Below are 12171 nucleotides of genomic sequence, written 5' to 3' on the forward strand. Positions count from 1 at the left end.
GGCGCACAGTTTCAGCCTCTCGTGGTCGCTGCTGTCCACCACCCAGACCAGCCCGTCCGTGCTCTCGAAGTAATTGCGCCAATAGGAGCGGAGAGAGCTCTGACCCCCGACATCCCACACGTGCAGCTGGAACCTGGGGTCACACAGGGGTCATGGGGTCAGCACGGGGTCATGGCAGGGTCAGCACAGAGAGCTCTGCCCCAACATCCCACACGTGCAGCTGGAACCTGGGGGGGTCACAGGGGTCATGGGGTCAGCATGGGGTCATCAGGGTGAGCAGCACGGCCCCGCCCCCTCCCATTGGCCCCTCCCTCCAAGTAACCCCTCCCGCTCCCATCGGCCCTGTCTCTGCCCCCTGCCCCGCGGTGGCCCCGCCCCCTGACCCCCGTCCCCGTGGCCCCGCCCCCCACCCGTTGGCCCCGCCCCCTGACCCGCGGTGGCCCCGCCCCCTGACCCGCGGTGCTCCAGGGTTTTGATGTTGAAGCCCAGGGTGGGGGAGGTGCCCCCCACGTCCTCCCCGTTCAGCCGCTTCAGCAGCGTCGTCTTCCCGGCGTTGTCCAATCCCCTACGAGGGGCGGGGCCTCAGGACACGCCCATGAGCGGACACGCCCCCCGAGAGCACCGCCCTGCCTGGAACCCTGCCCTGGGAATCAGGACACGCCCTCCCAGCCAGGCCCCGCCTTGATGAGCGCCATTAACCCCACCCAACACCTGACCACGCCCCTTTTATGTGCCACACCCTTTAAAAACACACCCACTGACCCCACCCTAACTGGCCACACCCACACTGACCCCACCCCACGGGCCACACCCCGACCACACCCTCAGTGACTCCTCCCCCACCGTGCCCCGCCCTCTCAAGCCCCGCCCCTCACCACCACCCGGCCTCCCAAGCCCCGCCCCTCCTGCCCCACCCACCGGAAGTCCCGCAAGCCCCGCCCCCACCACGCGGTCCCCCCACCCCCCCCGCGCAGGGCCCGCCCCCTCCCCTCCCCAGCCCCGCCCCCATTTTGCCCCGCCCCCTTAGCTCTGCCCACAGCACGAGCAGCCGCAGCTCTCGCTCCTTCTCGCGCATTTTCTTCAGGATCGTCAGGAGCCCCATGGCGGCCGAGCAAGGCCGCGCCCCCTCCGGCCCCGCCCCCCGGCTCCCATTTGGCCGCGCCGCGCCCGGCCCCGCCCCCCTACTCCCATTGGCCCGCGCGCCGCCGCTCCCGCCGCCACTTCCGGGTTCTCGCTGCCGGCGCCGGGCGCCCCCTGGCGGATCGGAGGAACCGGGAGGGAGGGGGGGGGGGCGGGCGGGGTTTGGGGGTCCCGGGGCGTCCCGGGGGGGTCCCAGATCCGCCATGGCCGCCCGGAGCCTCTTCCTCATCCTCCTCCTCCTCATCCTCCCGCTGCCGCCCCCGGCCGCGACCGAGACCCCCGGGCCGGGCTGCCGCCTCCGCCGTAAGAGCGGGGAGACCCCGGGACTCCCAGAGACCCCCCCAAGGAGCCCCGGAACCCCCGAACTCCCCCCGGGACCCCCAAAACCCCCCCAAAAATCTCTCTAGAGACTCCCCCGAACCCCCCTGGGACCCCCAAATCCCTCCCCAGACCCCCCCCCCCCCGGACCGCCTCCGCCCCCCCCCCCCCCCCCCCCCCGCGAGAGCCCCGCCCACACCTGCACAGCCCCGCCCCATCCTGGTTCCTCTCCTTCCTTAGACCCCGCCCCCTTTCTGACCCCTCCCCCCTTTTCCAGGGGTCCCGCTGCCCCTCCCGCGGGGGGCGGGGCGCTGCCGCCAGGGGGGCGCGGCCTGGCTGGGCGCATGCGCGGGGTACTGCGAGTCGCGCGCTGGCCCCGCCCCCCTCGCGCTGCTGGAGGCCGGAGGGCGGAGCCTGCTGGCGCAGGCGCGGTGCTGCACCATGGAGCACGTGACACGGGTGGGCGGGGGCTCGGGGCGGGAAGGGGCGGGGCCTTTGAGGTTGTGGGCGGGGGCCGAGGGCACGGGGAGGCTGTGGGTGTCGCTTGGGTGAAGAGGGTATGGCTGAACAGGTGTGGGCGCGGCCTGTGAGGGTGTGGCAGGGCATCAGCAAGTGTGGGTATGGCCTGGAAGGGTGTGGCAGGGCGTGTCCACGTCTGGGCGTGGCAGGGCACACAGAGGGGTTGGCGTGGCCTGCAAGGGCGTGTCCAGGTGAGGGCGTGGAACGCTCAAGTGTGTCTGGGCGTGTCCAGTGTGGGCGGGGCACATTCAGTTGTGTCTGGGCGTGTCCAGGGCTGGGCGTGGCACACTCGGGTGTGTCCGGCCCTGGTCCCGCCCCTGACCCCCACCCTCGTAGGTACAGCTCACCTTGCGCTGCCCGGGCGGGTCCCGGCGGCTCCGGACCGTCTCGGCCGCGTCCTGCAGGTGCGACCTGTGCCGGGGGGGCCGCTACTGACCGGAGTGACCGCGACTGACATGGGAGTGACCGGAACCGACCGGGACCGACTCGGAACCGACCCGGGACTGCCCCCCAAAAATCATTTATTGACCCAAAAATTTTTTTGATCCCTAAAAATCCTTTATTGTCCCCGAAAATCCTTTATTGGCCCCAAAACCGCCCTGGGGGGGGGAGTCTTTCCCTCCCCTCCCCCTCCCATTAGGCCCTCTCAGCGCACCCGGCACTTCCCACTTCCGGAAATCCCATTACGCCACTTCCGGGAACCTCGTTTCGCCACTTCCGGTTGAGACCCCGCCTCTCCTCCTCCTCCCCTTGTCGCCATTGGCCGGAGCGCTCGCGCACGCTCCTTGCCGCGCCCCGATTGGCCGGAACACTCGCACACGCTGCCCGCCGCGCTCCCATTGGCCGGCGGCGCGCCGCTCCCGCTGACTGACGGGGCGTGCGCCGTCCGTCAAACCCTCGGCAGCCAATGAGAAGCCGCGGGTCCGGAGCGGAAGTGCGTGGGCGGGGCCGGAAGCGGCGCTCTGTGCCGGTGCGGGTGCCGGTGCCGGTGTCGGTACCTGAGGCGGAGCCGCTCCGGGTTCGGGCCCGATTGAGGCCCCGGAGCCGCTCTCGGTGCTGGTGCCGCTCCCGGGGCCGCTCCCGGTGCGGGTTCCGCTGCGGGCCACGGTGCCGGTACCGCTCACGGTGCCGCGGCGATGCCGCGCTGGGCGCGGGGCTGGCCCGAGGCGCTGAAGGCCCGCGCCGCCCGGTACGCGCTGCAGCTCTGGCTCGGGCCCTTCCTGGAGGAGCCGCTGCGGCTCGAGCAGCTCGGGCTGGACCTGCGGGGAGGCACCGGGAGCCTGCGGGAGCTGCGGCTGCGGGCGGCGGTCAGCGGGGACATAACGGGAGGGATAACGGGGATAACGGGGACAGGGGTGACGCCGGGGATAACGGGGGGATAACGGGGGCAGGGAGTGCGGGGTCGGATTTTTGGGGGATTTTGCGGTGTTTGGGGGCGCCTTGGAGAAACCGCGGGTGCTTTTGGGGGGGTTGAGCCTTTTTGGGGCGGTTTTGGAGCTGATTTTGGGGCGGTTTTGGGGTAGTTTTGGAAAGGATTTTGGGATAGTTCCGAGAGAAGTTCTGGGGCGGTTTGGGGGCTGATTTCAGGCTGATTTGGGGATTGATTTTGGGTTAATTTCGGGCTGATTTGGGGGTGACTTCGGGGCCATTCCTGGGGTGATTTCGGGGTTATTTTGGTGTTATTTTAGGCTGATTTCGGGGCTGATTTTGGGAATGTTCCGGGGGTGATTTTGGGGTTATTCCGGGCCGGTTCAGGGGCCGATTTTGGGGTGATTCTGGGCTGATTCCGGGCCAGTTCCGACCCCGTCCCGTGCCCCCTGACCCCCGGTGCCCCCCAGGCCGTGGATGAGCTGCTGGCAGGGGCGGGGGTGCCGCTGGAGCTGCGCGAGGGCGGCCTCGGGGCCGTGACGGTGACGGTGCCCTGGGCCCAGCTGGGCTCCGAGCCGGTGCGGCTGCGGCTGCAGCGCCTGCGCCTCGTGCTGCGGCCCCGTGAGTCACACCGGGGCACCCGGGTGTCCCCCTGACCCCTCCCTGTCCCCTCTATGTCCACCCCCTGTCCCCCCGTGAGTGGCACCGGGCCCTGGTGTCACCCTGTCCCTTCTGTGTCCCCGCCATGTCCCCCCGCGAGTGACACTGAGCCACCCCGGGACACCCCCAGGTCACCCCGGGGTCACCCTGACCCCCGCCGTGTCCCGCCCGGGTCACCCCCGTGTCCCCATTGCCCCCCCTGACCTCTCTGTGTCACCCCCCGGGTCCCCCCCATGTTCCCTTGTGACCCCCCCGGGTCACCCCCGTGTCCCCCTCTGACCCCCGGGTCCCTCCCCTGTGCCCCCAATGTCCCTCTGTGTCCCCTGTCCCCTCCCCCGTGTCCCCTGACCCCCCCTGTGTCCCCCCAGGCCCGCCGGGGTCCCCAGGGCCGGGGTCGCCCCCCCCGGGGGGGGTCACAGCAGGGCCGGGACCCCCCCCAAGAACCCCCCCCGCTGGAGGGGCTGGAGGCGCTGGCAGTGACCATTGACACAGGTGGGGACATTGGGGACACTGAGGGGACAGCAGGGACACAGGGACAGAGGGGCTGGCAGTGGCCATTGACACAGGTGGGGACATTTGGGGACACTGAGGGGACAGCAGGGACACAGGGACAGAGGGGCTGGCAGTGGCCATTGACACAGGTGGGGACATTGGGGACACTGAGGGACATTGGGGGAACATTGGGGACACTGGGGGAACACTGGGGACGGGGGGACACAGGGACAGGAATGGGGGACGGAGAATGGGGGACAGAGGGAGAGCTTGGGGGCAGTGGGGACACTGGGGACACAGTGTCCCCGATGTGCCCAGTGTCCCCGTGTCCCCCCATTGTCCCCGATGTCCCCAATGTCCCCGTGTCCTCCCCGGTGTCCCCTCAGTGCTGCGGCGGCTGCAGGTGCTGCTGGAGGACACCAAGCTGCGCCTGGAGCTGCCCCCGCGGCCCGGGGGGGGCCCAGGGGGGGCCCTGGAGCTGCACCTGCCCAGGTGAGGGGGGGAGGGGCTGGGCGTGTCCCAGGTGTGTCTCAGGTGTCCCCAGGTGTGTCTCAGGTGTGTCCCAGGTGTGTCCCAGGTGTGTCTCAGGTGTGTCTCAGGTGTCCCCAGGTGTGTCTCAGGTGTGTCCCAGCTGTCCCCAGGTGTGTCCCAGCCGTCCCAGGTGTGCCCCCAGGTGTGTCTCAGGTGTGTCCCAGGTACCTCAGGTGTGTCCCCAGCCCTCCCCAGGTGTGTCTCAGGTGTCCCCAGGTGTGTCCCAGCCATCCCAGGTGTGTCCCAGCTGTCCCCAGGTGTGTCCCAGGTGTCCCAGGTGTGTCCCAGCCATCCCAGGTGTGTCCCAGCTGTCCCCAGGTGTGTCCCAGCCATCCCAGGTGTCTCAGGTGTGTCTCAGGTGTGTCCCAGCCGTCCCAGGTGTGTCTCAGGTGTGTCCCAGGTGTGTCCCAGCTGTCCCCAGGTGTGTCTCAGGTGTGTCTCAGGTGTGTCCCAGGTGTGTCTCAGGTGTGTCCCAGCCGTCCCAGGTGTGTCTCAGCTGTGCCCCCAGGTGTCCCCAGGTGTCTCAGGTGTGTCTGTCCCCAGGGTGGAGTACGAGGACTCTGGGGGCGGCGGGGGCCCCCCGGCCGTGCTGCACAAGGGGCTGCGGCTCTGCGACCTGAGGCTGCTGTGGCAGGAGCTGCCCCCAGCCTGGGCACAGGTAAGTGTCACCTGTGTCACCCGTGTCACCTGTGTGTCACCTGTGTGTCACCTGTGTGTCACCTGTGACATCCTTGTGTCACCCCCTGCCACCCCCGTGTCCCTCTGTGCCACCCTCACCCCAGCCTGAGCACAGGTACGGCTCCACGGGCACCTGGAGCTCACCTGTGTCACCTGTCCCCCCGATGTCCCCTCAGTGTCCCCTCTGTCCCCAGGTCCTGTGTCCCGCCCCGTCCTGCCCACTCTCCTGCTGTCCCCTCAGTGTCCCCATTGTCCCCATGTCCCCTGTGTCCCCAAGTCTCAGTGTCCCCTCAGTGTCCCCATGTCCCCTGTGTCCCCAGGTGCCCGTGTCCCCCCATTGTCCCCTGTGTCCCCAGGTGCCCGTGTCCCCCCATTGTCCCCAATGTCCCCTGTGTCCCCAGGTGCCCGTGTCCCCTCAGTGTCCCCTCAGTGTCCCCAATGTCCCCTGTGTCCCCAGGTGCCCGTGGCCCCCCATTGTCCCCATTGTCCCCAATGTCCCCTGTGTCCCCAGGTGCCCGTGTCCCCTCCCGTCCTGGCCGCTCTCCTGCCGGGCCCCTCGGAGCTGAGCCTGCGCCTGAAGCAGAACGAGAACGTGCCAGGCCCGGGGGTGGGCCTGGGGGGGCCTGGTTTATACTGGGGGGGGACTGGGGGGGACTGGGGAGGGACTGGAGGGGAGGGAGCTCAGTTTTTGGGGTTTTTGGGGTTTTGGGGGTTTTGGGGTTTTGTGAGTCTGCTTCTGGGGTTTTGTGGGCCTGGTTCTGGGGGATTTTGGTGATTTTGGTGTTTTTGGGGTCTGGTTTTGGGGTCTTTGGGGTTCTGGTGGTTTTGGTGTGTGACTCTGGGGGATTTTGGGTTTTGGGGGTCTGGGGATTTTGGGGATTTTGGGTTTTTGGGGTCTGGTTTTGGGGATTTTGGGGATTTGGGTTTTTGGGGTCTGGGGATTTTGGGGATTTTGGGTTTTTGGGGTCTGGTTTTGGGGATTTTTGGGGATTTCGGGTTTTGGGGTCTGGGGATTTTGGGGATTTTGGGGATTTTGTGTTTCTGGGTGTTGGTCTGACCGTGCCGGTGCCCAGGTGGAGCTGGAGGGGAAGGTGGGGGCCCTGCACCTGCTGCTGCCCCCGCCCCTGCTGGGGATCCTGCGGGGGCTGCTGGGGGCCCTCGACCCCCCCGGTGAGTGACCCCCCCCCCCCAAAACCCGGGGGGACCCCAAAACCCGGGGGGACGGGCAGGGGCTGGGGGGGTCTGCCCAAACACCTGAGTTATTTTGGGGTACAGGGGCTCTTTTTGGGGGAAACGTATTATTGGGGGCAGGTTTTGGGGGGCAGTTTGTTTTTTGGGGGCCAGTGCGTTATTTTGGGGTGGTTTTGGAGCAGTTCGTTTTTCGGGGGCCGTGTGTCATTGGGGGGGGGCGGTTTTTGGGGGTCAGTGCATTACTTTGGGGTTGTTTTGGGGTCTGTGGTTTATTCTGGGGGGGTTTTTGGGGGGACAGTGTGTATTATCTTTGGGGGCAGTGTGTATTATTTTGGGGGGGTTTTGGGGGGCACCATGCGTTATTTTGGGTGCTGTTTTGGGGGGCACCGTGCGTTATTTTGGGGGGCACCGTGCGTTACTTTGGGTGCTGTTTTGGGGGGCACCGTGCGTTATTTTGGGGGGCGCCGTGCGTTATTTTGGGTGCTGTTTTGGGGGGCAGTGTGCGTTATTTTGGGTGCTGTTTTGGGGGGCACCGTGGGTTATTTTGGGTGCTGTTTTGGTGGGCACTGTGCGTTATTTTGGGTGCTGTTTTGGTGGGCACTGTGCGTTATTTTGGGTGCTGTTTTGGGGGGCACCGTGGGTTATTTTGGGTGCTGTTTTGGTGGGCACTGTGCGTTATTTTGGGTGCTGTTTTGGGGGGCACCGTGCGTTATTTTGGGGGGCGCCGTGCGTTACTTCGGGTGCTGTTTTGGGGGGCACTGTGCGTTATTTTGGGTGCTGTTTTGGGGGGCACCGTGCGTTATTTTGGGTGCTGTTTTGGGGGCACTGTGCGTTACTTTGGGTGCTGTTTTGGGGGTGCCTGGGGGTCTGAGCCCCTGCCCCGCCCCAGGGCCCCCCCCCTGCGGTCGCAGCCGCCCCCTGGGCCCCCAGGACCTGGCGCTGATCGAGCGGGAGCTGAGCCGGGGCCTGCGGGGGGGGCGCGACCCCCCGAGCCCCCCCGGGGGGGACCCCGACAGCGGTGAGGGGGGGGGGGGCTGGGGGGATCCGGGAGGGTTTGGGGGGGGGTTTGTGGGGTTTTAGGGGTCTGGGATGGTTGGGGGGGCTTTGGGAGGGTTTTGGGGGGATTTGGGGGGGTCTGGAGGGTGTTTTGGGGAGTTGGGGGGGGCTCTGGGGTGGATTCTGGGGGCTTTTGGGGGGGCCTGGGGGTTTTGGGGGAGGAACTGGGGGGGGGGGTCCAGAGGGTGTTTGGGGCGATTTGGGGGTGGTTTTGGGGATTTTGGGGCTGGTTTTGGGGATTTTGGGGGGTTTGGGGGTGGTTTTGGGGATTTTGGGGGGGTTTGGGGGTTCTGAGGGTGTTTTGGGGGGATTTTTTTTGATTTTGGGGTGGTTTTTGGGGGGTCCTCACCTCTTGCCCCCCCCAGAGCTGTTCTACTCCATGACGGGGTCCCTGGGGGGGGGGGACAGCGCTGCCCCCCCCGAGGAGACCCCCACGGGCAGCCCCTCCCCCAGCCCTGCCGTGAGTCTGGGGGCGTCTGGGGGGACTTGGGGGGGTCTGGGGGGGTTCGGGGAATTTTGGGGTCCTCAGGGAGGATTTTGGGGGGGATTATTTGGGGTTTTGGGGGGGGGTTTGGGGTCTCATTTGGGGTTTTGGGTTGGGCAGTTTTGGGGGGCTATTTGGGGTTTGGGGGAGGGATTTTGGGGGGATTTTTTGGGGGTCCTGGAAGGGGAATGGGGAGGGGGGAATGAGGGGGGATTTGGGGGGGTTATTGGGGCTGGGGGGGTGGATTTTTTGGGGTTTTTAGGGGGGATCCTGATGGTGAATTGTGGGATTATTTTGGGGGGAAATTTCGGGGGGGGAATTTTGGGGTTTGACCCCTCCCCCCCCCCCCCCCCCAGGGCAGCCCCCGGAATCGCCGCCCCTCCCCCCACAGCTGTGCCCCCCCAGGTGAGTCCGGGGGGGTCCCTGAGGGGGATCCCTGGGGGGGGTCCCTGGGGGGGATCCCTGGGGGGGTCCCTGGGGGTTCTCCAGCCCTGGGGGTCCCTGGGGGTTCCCTGGGTGGTCCCTGGGGGGGGGTCCCCGGGGGTTCTCCAGCCCTGGGGTTCCCTGGGTGGTCCCTGGGGGGGTCCCTGGGGGGGTTCCCTGGGTGGTCCCTGGGGGTCCCTGGGGGTCCCTGGGTGGTCCCTGGGGGTTCTCCAGCCCTGGGGGTCCCTCGGGGGGTCCCTGGGGGTTCCCTGCTTCCCCCCCAGTCCCTGACCCCCCGCCCAGGCCGGGGTCCCCCTTTCCGGGGGTCTCTGCGGCTGCAGGTGACCCTGGGCACCGTCACCGCCCTCCTGCCCGAGCTGGGGGGGGCCCCCAGCCCCGCCCACCAGCGCCTGTGGGCGGAGCTCTGCCATGGCCACGCCCAGCCTGCCTGGGACCACGCCCTGCCCTTCCCCCACCTCAGGTAAGCCCCTGCACCCCCTGTGTCCCCCCCCCCCCCGCTCAGGTGTCCCCAATGTCCCCAGAGCCCCTCGTCCCCCCTGCTCTCCCCCCCCATCTCTGCTCTTTTGTCCCCAAATTTGTCCCCCCAGGACCCCTCCCCTTGTCCCCTCCCTGTCCCCCTGTGTCCCCCCCACTGACCCCTTCCCCTGTCCCCTGTCTGTCCCTCGCTGCCTGTCCGTCTGTCCGTCCGTTCCTCGCTGTCTGTCCGTCTGTCTGAGCGCGGGGGGGCCCAGCTGTGTCTGTCCGTCCCTCACTGTCCGTCTGTCTGTCCCCAGGCTCTGTGCGGGGGGGGGCCCAGCTGTGTCTGTCCGTCCCTCACTGTCCGTCCGTCTGTCCGTCTGTCTGTCCCCAGGCTCTGTGCGGGGGGGGCCCAGCTGTGTCTGTCCCGGGGGGGCGCGGGGGGGGCCCCGGGGGGGGCTCTCTCTCGCCCGCCTGGAGCTGCAGGAGGAGCTGCCGGGGGCGGAGCCTGACCGGATACAGGTGGGCGGGGCCGGGGTGGGGCTGGAGGGGTGGGGCCAGGAGAGTGCAGCTAATGGTGGGTGGGGCTTGGGGAAGGTGGGGCTGACCCTAAAGAGGGGTGGGGCTGGTGGGTGTGGCCTGGAGGTGGGTGTGGCCTGGAGGTGGGTGTGGCCAGGCTGATGTGCACTGTTCTGGGGCGGAGCCTGAGAGAGTGGGTTTGGCCAGAAGGGAGGTGGGAATGGGTGTGCCTGTGGAGGGGTGGGGCTCACACTAAGGGGCGGGGCCTGTCTGGGGTGGAGGGGTGGGGCTCACACTAAAGGGCAGGGCTTGTCTGGGTGTGGCTGTGGAGGGGCGGGGCTCACACCAAGAGGCGGGGCCTGTCTGGGTGTGCCCATCCTGCCCATCCCTGGCCCCGCCCCCAGGTCCTGCGTTTCCCCGCCCCCCCGGATGCCAGCCCCGCCCCCGCCCAGCCCGTGCTCCGCCTCCGCTGGGGCCCCCCCGGCCCCGCCCCCCCCGGGGCCCCGCCCCTGCCCAAGGTGAGTGGGGGAGGGGGGGCCCCTCTGCCCCCCCAGGCAGGATTGGGGGAGGGGGGCGGGGCTCCGGGGGAGGCGGGCCCAGCCCCTCCCCCCCAGCCCCCCCAAGCCCCCCCTGACCCCAGCGCCCCCCAGGGCCCCCCCCCCCCGCTGGAGCTGGGGGTGCAGCTGAGCCCCCCCGAGGCCGAGCTGGACCTGGGGCTGCTCGAGCGCCTCGGCCCCGCCCTCCAGGCCCTGCTGGGCCACGCCCACAACGGCACGGACACGCCCACAGGGCAGGACACGCCCCCCGAGGAGGTGGGTGGGGCTTGGGAGAGGGAGGGGCTTGAACGGGGTGGGGACAATGGGAGGGGCTCAATGGGTGGAGTCAATGGCTTGGGATGGGAGGGGCTTGAGGTGGGAGGAGCTTGGGAGAAGGGAGGGGCTTGGTTGGGGTGTGGCTGAGGGGAGGGGCTTCACTTATGGGTGTGGCTGAAGGGAGGGGCTCGCTGTGGGCGTGTTCAGGGTGGGGCTCGCTGTGGGCGTGGCTTTGTCTCAATGCCCAGGTGTGTCCTGATGCTGCCCCGCCCCCAGGTGCGGTGGGCGTGGCCCCTGGTGCGGTGGGCGGTGCCAGGGGCGGGGCTGCGGCTGCATCTGCCCCTGACCGACCTTCGCCCCGCCCCCCTGCGCGCCCCTCCCCCCCGGCTCCGCCCCGAGAGCCTCCGCGTGGGGCTGGGCGGGGCTAGGGGGTGGGCGGGGCCGTGGGGCGGGGCCATGGCCTGCGACCACCTGGAGGGTGAGCGGGGGAGGGGAATGGGGGGGGGGAGAGGGGGGAAATGGGGGAGGGTACACGGGGGGCAGGGTGGGGGGATGGGGGGACACGGGGGTGGTCACGGGACACAGGGGGGACAAGGGACAGGGTGGGGGCACAAGGGGGACATGGGGGGTGGGACAGGGGCGTGGGGGGCACAGGGGGAGGGTGGGGGGCCAGGGAGGGGAGGGGGCACCGCAGGTGACAGCCGGGACATTTTGGGAGGGGGATGGGGGGCACGAGCCCAGGTACAGCCGGGGGGGGGGGGGGGGGACAGGGGGGACACGGAGGGGACGGGGGGGGGGACACGGAGGGGACGGGGGGGGACACGGAGTGGACGGGGGTGCGGGGAGGGACAGCGACCCCCCGTGTCCCCCCCAGTGACGTACGAGGCCGAGGACATGGGGACCCTGCCCTGCCTGCGAGCGGAGCCGGGGCCCGGCCCGGGGGGGGGCCCCCAGCCTGCCCACGTGAGAGGGGGGGGCCGGGGGGGCGGGGGTCTGGGTTTGGGGGGGCCCTGGGGGTCCCCGGAGGCTGTTTGTGCGGTGGGGGGTCCGGTTTGGGGGGTCCTGGGGGAGGTGGGGGGGTCTGTGCAGTCCATTTATGGGGGGGGGGCGGTCCTCGGGATCCCTTTTTGGGGTCTCCTTGGACCCCGGGGCTGGGGTGAGTCTGGGGGTCTGGGGGCTCCCTCCCCCCCATGCTGACCCCTCCCCTCCCCCCCCAGGCTGGAGGTGACGGTGAACGCGCCCCCCCCCCCGGGCCCCCCCCCCAGGGCCCCCCCCGACCCCGTTCTCCGCCCGCCGCAGCATCTACGAGAGCCACGAGGTGCAGACCCCTCCCCCAAAATACCTGGGGGGGCTCCGGGGGCCCCGAGCCCCCTCCCCACCCACCTGAGCCCCCTCCCCACCTGTGCCCCCCCCCCCCCCCCAGCTGGTGCTGCCCGGGACCCCCGAGGAGTTGGGGGCGTTTGTGGGGGGGGCCCTGGGCGGGGCCCCCTGGAGCCTGAAGGT

General features: G+C 69.3%; 3 protein-coding genes across 3 annotated transcripts; 2 read left to right on the forward strand and 1 right to left on the reverse strand.

Annotated features, from left to right (window-relative positions):
• Nucleotides 1-3: 3 nt before the first annotated feature.
• ARL2 (ADP ribosylation factor like GTPase 2) lies at nt 4-1149 on the reverse strand (the record flags this gene model as incomplete). The annotated part of the gene is made up of 3 exons (XM_036405745.2): nt 1038-1149; nt 455-565; nt 4-133 (listed from the first exon to the last, which is right to left on the reverse strand). Coding segments are annotated over exons 1-3 (306 nt in total), but the record flags the coding sequence as incomplete, so codon positions are not given.
• A 180-nt stretch (nt 1150-1329) lies between these two features.
• GPHA2 (glycoprotein hormone subunit alpha 2) lies at nt 1330-2786 on the forward strand. The gene is made up of 3 exons (XM_054518295.1): nt 1330-1443; nt 1736-1917; nt 2314-2786. Exons 1-3 carry the CDS (start codon nt 1344-1346, stop codon nt 2410-2412), a joined length of 381 nt encoding a protein of 126 aa, XP_054374270.1. The 5' UTR covers nt 1330-1343; the 3' UTR covers nt 2413-2786.
• A 327-nt stretch (nt 2787-3113) lies between these two features.
• LOC118701119 (autophagy-related protein 2 homolog A-like) lies at nt 3114-10640 on the forward strand. Its single transcript, XM_054518294.1, has 13 exons — nt 3114-3332; nt 3816-3989; nt 4374-4497; nt 4884-4989; nt 5572-5686; nt 6218-6313; nt 6780-6876; nt 7787-7915; nt 8319-8413; nt 8794-8842; nt 9164-9341; nt 10261-10374; nt 10507-10640. The coding sequence occupies exons 1-13, from the start codon at nt 3114-3116 to the stop codon at nt 10541-10543; spliced, it is 1533 nt and encodes a 510-aa protein (XP_054374269.1). The 3' UTR covers nt 10544-10640.
• The last annotated feature ends 1531 nt before the right edge of the window (nt 10641-12171 follow it).

Source organism: Molothrus ater, unplaced genomic scaffold (assembly GCF_012460135.2).
Source record: "Molothrus ater isolate BHLD 08-10-18 breed brown headed cowbird unplaced genomic scaffold, BPBGC_Mater_1.1 matUn_MA720, whole genome shotgun sequence".
Classification (NCBI taxonomy): Eukaryota; Metazoa; Chordata; class Aves; order Passeriformes; family Icteridae; genus Molothrus; species Molothrus ater.

Bases quoted from the DNA above. Each gene is read 5' to 3' on its own strand.
- GPHA2 (XM_054518295.1), top strand. From the start codon at position 1,344: ATGGCCGCCCGGAGCCTCTTCCTCATCCTCCTCCTCCTCATCCTCCCG. The intron at 1,444-1,735 runs GTAAGAGCGGGG...CCCCTTTTCCAG, and splicing joins GCCGGGCTGCCGCCTCCGCC to GGGTCCCGCTGCCCCTCCCG. The intron at 1,918-2,313 runs GTGGGCGGGGGC...CCACCCTCGTAG, and splicing joins CCATGGAGCACGTGACACGG to GTACAGCTCACCTTGCGCTG.
- LOC118701119 (XM_054518294.1), top strand. From the start codon at position 3,114: ATGCCGCGCTGGGCGCGGGGCTGGCCCGAGGCGCTGAAGGCCCGCGCC. The intron at 4,990-5,571 runs GTGAGGGGGGGA...GTCTGTCCCCAG, and splicing joins CTGGAGCTGCACCTGCCCAG to GGTGGAGTACGAGGACTCTG. The intron at 6,314-6,779 runs GTGGGCCTGGGG...GCCGGTGCCCAG, and splicing joins AGAACGTGCCAGGCCCGGGG to GTGGAGCTGGAGGGGAAGGT.